Source organism: Gouania willdenowi, chromosome 20, assembly GCF_900634775.1.
Source record: "Gouania willdenowi chromosome 20, fGouWil2.1, whole genome shotgun sequence".
NCBI lineage: Eukaryota > Metazoa > Chordata > Actinopteri > Blenniiformes > Gobiesocidae > Gouania > Gouania willdenowi.
The window spans coordinates 17,509,338-17,520,422 of NC_041063.1; the positions used below are offsets into that span (position 1 = coordinate 17,509,338).

Genomic DNA, 11,085 nt, shown 5'->3' on the forward strand with positions numbered 1-11,085 from the left:
ATTTTTATTTTTATTATTATCCATTCATCCATTTTCTGACCCACTTGCTCCTTTTTTCATGGTCACAGGGTATTATTATTCAATTATTATTTTTATTATGAAATAATAAACAAACAATATTATTCTATACTTTCACTTTCTCAAATATGACTAATCATGTGCACTAGGCCTGGTTACTCTGTATTTGTAAAAAAAAAAACAATTCTAGAGAAAAAATGTATCTCGGGTTGCCAGAAATTTGTGATATAAAAATGGGGTCAAGACCCGAAAAAATGTTGGGAACAACTGGTTTATCGGATATTGGCAAAAAGCTGATATGGAATATTTGATCCTTATTATCAACAAATTTGCCAGAACATATATGCTGGTCCCGAAATTAGTTTTCAAAAATTAACTACCATAACCACACTAAAAAACAACTACAAATTGCTAATTTGCTGCACTAAAATAGTATTCTCAAATGTCTACATATCATGTGGGTTTGGCTCAGGCAGCAAGCGCTCTCACAACTGTTGTTGCACTTGTGGAATTTTCACTTTCGGTGTTTACTCAATTCATACCTTTGATCCGCACTTTGGTCAACAATGGACATGAACATTTGGAGGTGATGGACATAAATTAGCTGTTTTTCATGGTTATGAAATTGAGTCAAAACATTGATCCATGAAAGTACAACCAGTAAACCAGCAATTAGGTCATGGGAATCAAACTTAGGTTATATGATATACATGACAAAATGAAAGCTGGCCTGTAAGTCCTGATCCAGCAGCCAACACACTTAAAGTTAAATTTAAGACATCACTGGCAAAAATGGGCACCTGAGATCATGACCTAAGGAAGGTTTGCTAAAGAAAACAAGCTCTACCTGGACTTGTTGGACACTGCCAACCAGTTTGTATTATAAGACGTAAGTGGAATTACCTGCTTGGACCTCATCCAGCAGATAATTACAGAATACCGTATGTGAAAGAAAGCGTGCTGTAAGTGATGCCTCATGTCAATGAATGAACTCCAACAAGTTTTACTTAATTATACAGTGATAAAGAAACCAAAACACATTCACTATAAAGAAAGAAGGTTTGAATTGATTAAAACAGAGTTGTAATTTTGAAAAACAATTGAAGGTTGAATGGATATAGTACAAATTATTGATACATTACACACCTTTTTCTTTTGGGCATTTTTTTAATGCAAATTTTAGAAGTGACAGGACAGAACAAGATTTCCTTCTTTGATTGATTATTAGTGTTAAAATACTGAATACTAACCTTGTGCCCTGTCTATCCACTTTGACAGTACATCCTGTAATGGTAGGCCATGCCCTCCACAGCCCCTCCACTCGGTACACAATCCTGGAGTTTATCGGAGAAGGTAGCTTTGGGAAAGTTGCCAAGTGTCGTGCTCACAACAGCAGCAAATTGGTCGCAGTAAAAAATCCTAAAGAAGGAGTATTTTCAAAATGTGGAGGACGAAGTAAGTGTTTGGTGCCTTCAACAGAACTTTAACAATACATTTTTGGGGTAAAGTGATATAAAGATGATCTATTTGTCCTTTTTTCCCCTCTAGCTGTCGGTGTTGAAGACCATCAGCTCTCTGAATGCTGATCACTTCAATCTGGTGACATTTTATGAGCAGTTTGAATACCTGGGCTATAAGTGCCTCGCCTTTGAGCTGTTGGACATGGATTTGCTCCACGTGGTCCGTTCAATAAACGTCAACTTTATCCGTCCTATTGCAAAGCAGGTATGAATCTTTGTATTACGTGCTGATCAATTAAGAAAGCCATGAGTTCAAACCTGAGCTTAAACAGCTCCATAAGAGGAACTCCATTCTCATCCTTTTCTCATTGTGTCCCTGCAGCTGATGCAGCTGTAAAAATAATGCACACTGACATCAAGCCAGACAACATCATGATGGTCAACATTGATGAAAGTCCATTTAGCATAAAGCTAATTGATTTTCGAATAGCTTCTCTCATCTCTGCCGCCATGCCCGGGCTCAGACTTCAATCATGAAGGTGTCACCCTGAATGACTTCTGGGTTTTTGTAACAAATCTGTGTTATTATAATGTTGGTACTTAATGCTAAGATATAGAGTTCTAAATTGTATTTCATTCTTTTTGCTTCACAGGGCCCCAGAGGTTTGTCCTGGCCTTCCTTCCTCGGGGGTCATTGACATGTGGGGAGTGGGCTGCACGCTGGCGTTCCTCTTCCTTAATGACAACCTTTTTTCTGTCCACTGCGAATACCTCATGGTAGGTCGTCTTTTTTATACATCATCCCTCCAATCATTTAAATATACAATAGGTAACTCTTATAAAAGTGACTTTGTGTCATATTTGCTAAACCTGTCACTAGGTAAAGACAGCATCGAGCAAAAAGAACCAATCAGAGCTAAAATTGTGTTTGATGGACTTTCTGACTGTGAACGATCACAGCTCCCACCCCCTTCCTCCTCAGCTAGCATTAGCATGTATTGAAAAGTTCCAATTTTTCAACTTTGAGCGACGAGGTCGCGCTTGACCTAGTTGCTCAAATCACGCAAGTCACATCACTTGAGGGGAGATAACTTGAGGTTGCGTTATTTACATTGATTTGAATTTAATCGAGTGCCTTCAGTCACTTCAATCGCGTTCGGTGTGAATGCACCTTTATCGGTTTTGTAGTGTGGTTTACTGGCCATATAGCAATATTCACGCCAGCCTCCTCTGGGGGAGGGACTTTGGAGACAGGGCAGGAGAGCAGCAGAGAGGTAGGGGGAGGGATCTGCAAGATGTACTTGTTCAAATTTAATGCTAAGTCCTCTCCCTTCCAAATTACTGACTACACCTTTAAATACCTACGTGCTCTTTTCTTTCAGGTATAGAAAGTCTTAAAGAACTGCCCCTAATGTATGTAATTATGTGTTCTTTTTGCAGATGAAGAGCATGATGGAGATGCAAGAGGTTCTTTTGTTATGAGGTGGATGAATAAGGCACAAGATGGAGGCTGCTGGTAAAACATAGTTTTTATTGTTGTTGAAACCTTGATTGTTGCCCTAAACTTATCTTAAACCCCTTTTATTGTCATTGTGTTTTGTCAGACACCAGAAGAGTACACCTCTAGGAACAGAACAAAAGCTGAGGGGTGGCTTGAATATCGTCCACGTTTGTCATCGTTAAATGACATGCTCTATGTTTGTGTTCTCTATGATATTTGAGTTCAAATACTTAGAGATTTCTTCTTTAAAATGTAACCTACTTTAGACATGGGTTTATAAGCTGAATTTACTCACGGTTTCTTTTTTGTTAACGTATATGTAATGAGCAAGAAAGGTAGGAATTATCATATTATTAAACGATTGTCACGTCCCTGGCGCGATGAAGTGATGAAGCGACCAAAAAGCACGACTAATCACAGGTGATTTAAGCGACGATTGTCACTGAATTGGCGTTGTGTGTGAACGCACCTTTAGAACATGCTCATATTCCACAAACGCTGGCTTATTTCACCCCGGGGTGAAAAAAAATCGCTCTCTTCCAGGTGGTTTCCATGGCAGCTTGTGTAATCTTTGCTCCATTGATGATGGTTTTTTATCACGCATGTGTACGTAAGTAACCCAAGGTTTACATACTCAGGGTTGATTGACCCACTTCATATCTGCTGTAATGAATCAGATACCCAGAGTTTCCCATCACTGCTTATGTTGACCCAGAGTTTATGGATAGACTCAGAGTTAGTTAACTCTCCTTTCTGGAATCTAGAAGAAACATGTTCACCACAAACAATCAAATAAGTACTTAGATCAATTTTTCACAATTAAGCTTTATTGAAGGCCAGCACATGGTGCAAAACCTTCTCAATCCCACTCCCCACAGCAACTGAACTGAAAGTGAAAATCCTCCTTATGTACTCCAGTCCAGCTGATTGCCAACAACTCACAGCAGTGCTCAACTCTACAGGTGCAGCAGATCTCCCCGATAGACTTATCGCATGCATTATATGTGCGCATATATTTAAACACATACAATGACATAATATACACAGTCACAACACCACATTTACACTTTCCAAGACATGCTCAATGGGAGGGAAAAAGTACAACCTTATTTAATCCCCTCCATTCTCACTTAGAACTCTCCAAACAATGAAAAATACAAAAAGACTTCCATTTTATCTAACACAATCACTTCTGACAATTAACAAAATCATAAAATTTAAGTAGTCTTGACTTGTTTGGTCTCTATACCCTGCTTTATGAACTAATCTTATTGCTTTTTTTTGTAATATGCATATAGGATGTAATACAACAATGACTATACTCAATGCATTTATTTTGAATAGAGTTATTAATCATGTTCCAAATATTATGAACCCAGAAAAGGTGGTGTCATCATCTTCATCAGCAAAAAGTCCATTAAACAGCTCTCCACCGACCACCTGCAGCCACACCTTGTCCCCCACCTCCAGGTGCAGCACAGCGCCCCCTGCTGCCTGGTCCTCGCTGCTCTGGTAGTTGTCCATAGTGTGGATGATTTTGGCCCCGTTTTTGATCAGGGCCACTTTCACATTTCTTGAGAAGACAGTAATGTGATAGGTGAAGTAGTATGCACCTGCTGCGGCACACGTAAACCTTCCTGTCTGGGGATCGTAGTGATTCATTTCGTTGTAGATTATCTTGTCAAACCGGATTGGTGCATTCGCTGCTGGCAGTTTAGTTTGTCCTGTCAGACCAACAGAGAATGCACTTTTAGCAATAATTGGTGTATCGCCCTTTTCACCCATATCACCCTTATCTCCTCTAGCCCCTCTATCACCACGATAACCAATATTTCCTTTGTGACCTGGAACACCGATCTCCCCCTTCGGGCCCTGTCTACCAGGGGGTCCAATCGGCCCCTGGATGCCTCTGTCCCCTCGGAACCCAATTTCTCCTTTTAGACCCTCTGGGCCACGAGACCCAACTGCTCCTTTGGATCCTTGAGGCCCAGGAAGCCCCAACTCTCCCTTATTTCCTTTCAAACCAATGGGCCCCATCACCCCTTGGGGCCCCAGTTTTCCAGGAGGCCCCCGTTCTCCATTATCTCCTCTTTTTCCTTTAAGTCCTGCTGGACCAGTTGCACCTGTGAATGACATTTCACAAATGTATTCCATTTAGTGTAAAAACATTACACGTATATATTTAAATGTGTAAAAACATTTCAAACACTTGATTTCCACATACCAGGTTCTCCATTTTCTCCTTTAAGGCCATTATTACCAGTTAAACCAACGGAACCAACTTCACCTTTTGATAAAAAAAATATTCAGATGTAGAATAAAAAATGACTAACCACCAAAAAAAATCTGAAACCTCAACTTAATACTGTAGGTTTTCTCACTTAAACTTACCTCGATCACCCTTTTCACCCCTGAGCCCATCTCTGCCATCTCTGCCAGGCATGCCATTATGTCCAGGGTCTCCTGGTATTCCAGGGTATCCACAAATACAGCCTTTACTTGGGATTTCTTGCTCTGAAACACATCTGACAACCAATAGAAGGAGCAGCAATGTGAGCCTGATTTGTACCTGCACCATTGTAATTAATTTCCCACACTGTAAAAATATTTAAAATCCCAATAGTTCATGCTGCTGTGTATTTATCCCTGCATGGTTTGCAGCGTGGCGTGGCAGCAGGGATCTGAAGATTGATAAGACTCAAACCTAAGACACACGTTGGATATGTACACTAGACTGGAGTGACCTCAGAACTCTCAAAGGCGTTTCATTGGTCAGAGTGTTTTTGGATTACTTATTGAGTTTTCCACTCAGTTAAACATAACCTGTGGCTCTCTGATGCATCTCCACACAGTCTGAGGGTAATGATAAACTTAGACCTAATGGACGTGAGCTCTGAGGACATGTACTTTCACACCAGCAGCCTGACAATCTGTTTATTTGTTCACTACAATGGTTTTGTGGTGAGTGTTATTTGGCCTCATAGCACTGTAGTGTACCAAGCTTTCAAAGATTACGGCACTAAAAATTGATGCTCGACTTACATTTCACGTCTTGACACTGTAATAGAAGGCCAATCCATACACATTTTTTATGCGAGCCATTTTAAATGCCAGTAGTTAGAAAGAATTGACCCCATAAAATAAAATCATTGGAGTTAAACAAAGAGACTTACAGTCTCTGTGGGAGGAGCAGACACTAAAGAAGGCTAAATGTATCTTGGGTCAGCCTCCCAATGCTCTGTCCTCAAGAGTTTTCCCTCATGCCTTCTGGACGTCGTTTTTTGTTACTTTTCGGAAAACGAATCATTTCACCAACTCTTTTGTCTTCTCTGTCACTGAACTGTTGAATTCTGAAGGGAATGTGTTTATAGACCGTTTGAAATACGATCTACTTCTATTGTTATGGGCTACTGTTTTCTTAAGCTTCTACTCTTGTCTGAATTGTTGGGAGTGACACACAGTGACTGTTTGTGATGTCTTTGTGTAAATGTCCTGAAGTTTACTACAAATGAATTGGCCTTTGGTATCAATAAAGGTTTCTGAATCTGCATCTGAATCCATAAACTGCATCCGTTACTAGAAATATGATCTCATTACTCAAAGGCCAACTGAAGAGAGGCCCAAAATGCCTCTGCTTATCTCAAAAACAACACCCCCTCAGATATGATCCAGCGTCTAGAGTGAACTACAGCCGGAGAGGATGTTTTTCACTGAGTATTTAAAACAGTGCATGCACAAGGTCTCACAAACCTCCAAATTGAAAACTACAAAAGGCACAGAAGATTTCCATGTCATACTTGAGCAAAGCAAAGCTTGATGAGTACACAATTTTAATCTGGAACCAATATCTTAATCATTATGCTTTATTAGATTATGTACAGGGACAGGGATAGGGAGGAGGTGGAACATAAAACCAAGATAAAGGAGGTCGCCCCCAACCCTCTTAGCACACTGAGTACTACATCCTGCATCCGACTTATTAGATGATTTCCTATTGCATAATAACACAAGAACCAAAACAGCGCTTCCAAAACTTTATTTTTTTTCATTCAGTCTTCTTCTCACAAGCTTCCAGATATAAATATGATTCAATAAAACACACAGAAGTGTACATTCACAACAAATAAAAATGAATTCACCTTCATTCATGTTGGCTACAGCACATTTACCAGCTTGCTGTATATTAAATAAAAAACTAAAAAAAATACAGTTTGGCGAATTAAGGGATTGGCCTGGAAAAGAGAACTCTGTCCTTATCCTGGTACAATATGAGGTGAGTACAAGTTTGAGGTCAAGGCAGCAGGAAACAGTCAAGGGTTTCAAAACAGTACAATACAGTAAATAACCAAGATTCTATAAAAGGCAACACGTCTGAAAACAATGCCAAGTTGAATCAATACATACACAGCATGCTTAAATAATTATGTCCTCCTATATGGTTTGACAGTGTGGCTTAAATGACAATTCAATAGAAAAGTAAGAAAACGGTTCACAAGTTAAGAAAGAAAGATAGAGCTCAAACCAAAAGAGCTACAGCATCTGACATCATATTTTTAAGACGGGTCGCTTAAATTCATGAAAGCAGCAGTTACAGGGAAATCGAGGTTAACAAGGCTGGGTGCTACAAAGCATGGAAGGTTTCGTGGCTACATCAGTCGTGGTGTTAGTAGAAAATAATTTCTGGAAGCAGGGAGCACACGTCAGCTGTAGAGCAGTCTACATGATCTGACGGTGCATTCCGTAGCCTGTCATACCAGCCTGAGAAGCACCGCGGTTGCTGCCCATTTGAAGGCCGATTAGGCTCTCTCCTTGGCGCAGCTGCTCTTCAGTGAACTCTCGTCGATACGCTTGGGCTTTCCTTTATGTATAAAGCAAAAAACAAAAAAAAGGAAAAAACACAAACAAAAAAATGTTATCTCAGGAATTTAGTTGGAAAGATATGTAGGTTTTATGTACCTGTGGAACCAGTCTCTGTCACCCCTGTATTGTCCATCATCTTTAGTGACAGCCACACTCCCCAGAGCCATTAAGGTCCTCTGCACTGCTGCCATGTCTTTCCCTAAAGCCCGATCACACACAGATTATAGTGCCATGTTCTACAGCTCACATAAGTCACAAGTGCTTTATGTATTTCTTTACCTTCCCAGAGGTCCACAGTTTGAAAAATGTCAGTAGATGTGACTCCATAAGCTTCTGCTGCCTGGAGGAACTGGGAGATCTTTTCCATTTGTTTAAAGGCCATCTGGGTGTCTGGAATTTTTCTGATTGGTTCCTTTCCTCTTGGATAAAGGCTGTTGATGAGCCTACAGAGAATCTGGAACCATAAAATTCTGGTTTTAAATATGACCTCATGATGTGAAATGGGACTATACATGCCTTATTATTAATATTGCATCGTGCAAACATGCAAACAATAAAAAGACATTGTAGGCAGAGCTATTAGTAGCTTTTTTTACTTACAGTGCCATCCATCAGCCATTTCTGGAAGTTTTGCCTTCCCGCCTGTGGTTTCTCTAGATTTCCTCCACACTGTGAAACTATCCAGTCCACCAATCGCTGCTCCAGACTGGCGTCATATTTCTGCTCAATCTTTTCCTGCACCTCTCGGCTCAGTCCATAACTGGGCCCTCTGTTCGCCATGGCGTGACTTCCCAAACAGTCCAACACGGTGTATGTTGTGGTATATGTTACCCTGAGGAACAAAGGAAATCGCGTTAATATAGCGATGTTTTTGAAAACCAGAATACTTATATTAATACAAGCGAACATGACTATTGAGTGTATGACAATATCGTAGATTATTCCAAAGGTTAATGGAGAGTCGAGAGATAAATGATGGGGCACAATGGGTTTAAAGGAAGGCCTGTTTGGTGTGATGCATATAATTATAATCTAGCTTTAAAAAGGGGTGTCCTGATCCAATATTGATATTGGATAACGGTCTGGTATACAAAAAACAACGAGTATAAGATTATATTGGCTTGCATCTAAAAAAAATGATAAATAACTGTTTTTATATGATTTACTGAAGTTGTCTTTTTAGGGTCTTCTAATTACTCTTTTTAATTTGTTCTATTCAATCGTAAAATACGCTTCTGTTCAAATTAAACTAGTTATTTTGCACTTTAAATATAATATATCATTTTTATTGAATTTATTGATGTTATTTTTCAGGGTCTTCTTAATTTTTTACATCGATTTTATTCAATTGTAGAATATTTTTATGTTTAAGGTTGAAATGCATGTAACTCATAATACGAAGGTCCATTTGCCTTTATACTTTTGCTGACGATTGTTCTCTGTTTAAGTAATATCAGTATTTTCTAAAGTTCCACACTAAAAGATATGTAATTCAAGTAAGCATGATATGTGCTGAAATCGTATAAAATCGATATCGGTTTCGAACAATTCTCAAGGCAGCAATATCTGTATCATATCGGAGATGAAAAAGTTGTATAGTGACATCCCAACTTTAAATGCTGCAGAATTCATGCTGGTTCCATCATAAGGTTTCGGAAAACCCAATACATCTCATTTTTAAAGGTGCAGACCTTATTTATGTATAAACAAAAGCTCTAACATAATGCACGCTTGCATCAGAACTGGACCTCAAAACAATAAAAGGGTGGACTTGTCTGATAAATCATATTTATTAAGGAGGCATATGCTTTTGCCAATGTTCTGTGGGGAAACCTTGTACTTTGACACAAAAGAAATGCATGGATATCTATATTTTGGTCAACAGGATGCTTCCTTGTGGACTTTTGATGTCTCTGTTTTCCCCTTAATCTCAAATAAATCCTTTATCTATATATCCAGTATAAATAAAAAAGTGAAGTGCCACAAAATTGAAAAAAAAATAAAAGTTTGAGACCAGCTAATAAAGAATTGGTGGCAGATATACAGCACACCTTCAGAGGCCTGGTGGTGGAGTCATGTCTTTCCGTTCTATGGGGTTGTTCATGTCTCATCTAAACATTTTAAAGTCATAATGTTACATTATGGCACTGATTGGTTTCCTTTGGGGTTTTTTAGACCATTGCAGTGACTATAAGCAGGGTGTGGACCTCTGGCTGCTGTCCCGGACCAGGGCGAGCCATCCTCTCATTGCTATGGTAACGATCTATACCTGTTTCCGGTGCTCTGATCTGATGCACTGTGATGCTGACACATGCATGACCTCCAGCAGGAATGTCAGCATGACACAAATGTCAGATGTAAGGTATTGCCTGAAACTATAAATCTGATAAATCATGCATCCAACGACAGCTTCCATCCTGTTCTATATTTAGCTTTAATTAAATTACGTCAGACCGTCTGACGCAGCGTGAGGATCGCATTAGTTCGAGTCTTGTTTTATTTCATTGAATCTGCCCTGTGGGCTTTTTTTTTTCTTTCTTCCATTTAAATGTCAAAATACATATAAAAACCACGCTTTTTAACTTAACACATTGCAACATGTTAAAATGATAAAGTGTGTAAATCCAGAGCTATGGGATGCTGCACGTGCACCGTCACCATGGCACGCTCAGAAATCACACGTTAATGTGCGCTTACCTCAGTGTCACTGCGTTATTCCCGCTGAAGATCCTCACCCACACAAGCATCCATGAAACGCAGCACCGAGGTAGACGGACCGAGCTGGAGCTCACTTGGTCCGGGAGGGGCCACTCACTGGTTTTATACGTCAACGCGGCCAGGAGGGGTCCCCAGAGACATATGGCTGTCCATCCAGCTGGTCACTGTAGTGCGCATTCAGCTCTCTGCATAGCAAAGTGACCCCCCCCCCCCCCCCCCACACACACACACACACACACCCCAACAAGCGACACATTTTTCAATACAAAAAGAAAGAAATGAAAAGAAAAAAGACTTTGTGTAATTGTAAATAAAGCAACATTTTTTTTATTAAAGAAAAAAAAAAATCTTTAAATTATTTTTGTTTTGCGGATATGATTAAATAAATACAGCACTGTAAAATGAAAAAAGAGGAGTAAGATCTCTAAGTTCTTTGAACTTCTACCTACTCCTTTTGAGTGGCTTTGTATTATTTTCTTTCTGTAATCTTTGTTTTATTGATATGCTTAAAAAAAGAAGTTATTTTAC

The 11,085-nt window shown here is 39.4% G+C and overlaps 2 protein-coding genes across 2 annotated transcripts; both read right to left on the reverse strand.

Annotated features, from left to right (window-relative positions):
• Nucleotides 1–3,784: 3,784 nt before the first annotated feature.
• On the reverse strand, nucleotides 3,785–5,686 carry c1qtnf9 (C1q and TNF related 9). Its single transcript, XM_028434507.1, has 3 exons — nucleotides 5,371–5,686; nucleotides 5,204–5,266; nucleotides 3,785–5,102 (listed from the first exon to the last, which is right to left on the reverse strand). Exons 1-3 carry the CDS (start codon nucleotides 5,555–5,557, stop codon nucleotides 4,333–4,335), a joined length of 1,020 nt encoding a protein of 339 aa, XP_028290308.1. The 5' UTR covers nucleotides 5,558–5,686; the 3' UTR covers nucleotides 3,785–4,332.
• Nucleotides 5,687–6,999: 1,313 nt separating this feature from the next.
• Nucleotides 7,000–10,713, reverse strand: tagln3b (transgelin 3b). The gene is made up of 5 exons (XM_028434467.1): nucleotides 10,537–10,713; nucleotides 8,440–8,671; nucleotides 8,119–8,293; nucleotides 7,936–8,038; nucleotides 7,000–7,837 (listed from the first exon to the last, which is right to left on the reverse strand). The coding sequence occupies exons 1-5, from the start codon at nucleotides 10,584–10,586 to the stop codon at nucleotides 7,696–7,698; spliced, it is 702 nt and encodes a 233-aa protein (XP_028290268.1). The 5' UTR covers nucleotides 10,587–10,713; the 3' UTR covers nucleotides 7,000–7,695.
• Between the last annotated feature and the right edge of the window lie 372 nt (nucleotides 10,714–11,085).

Excerpts from the sequence above, each read along its gene's own strand:
- c1qtnf9 (XM_028434507.1), bottom strand. The coding sequence starts at position 5,557 with ATGGTGCAGGTACAAATCAGGCTCACATTGCTGCTCCTTCTATTGGTT. Across the intron at positions 5,267-5,370 it reads GGGTGAAAAGGGTGATCGAG|GTGAAGTTGGTTCCGTTGGT; the intron begins GTAAGTTTAAGT and ends TTTTATCAAAAG. Across the intron at positions 5,103-5,203 it reads AGGAGAAAATGGAGAACCTG|GTGCAACTGGTCCAGCAGGA; the intron begins GTATGTGGAAAT and ends TGTCATTCACAG.
- tagln3b (XM_028434467.1), bottom strand. The coding sequence starts at position 10,586 with ATGCTTGTGTGGGTGAGGATCTTCAGCGGGAATAACGCAGTGACACTG. Across the intron at positions 8,294-8,439 it reads AATGGCTGATGGATGGCACT|ATTCTCTGTAGGCTCATCAA; the intron begins GTAAGTAAAAAA and ends TTATGGTTCCAG. Across the intron at positions 8,039-8,118 it reads AACTGTGGACCTCTGGGAAG|GGAAAGACATGGCAGCAGTG; the intron begins GTAAAGAAATAC and ends ATCGGGCTTTAG.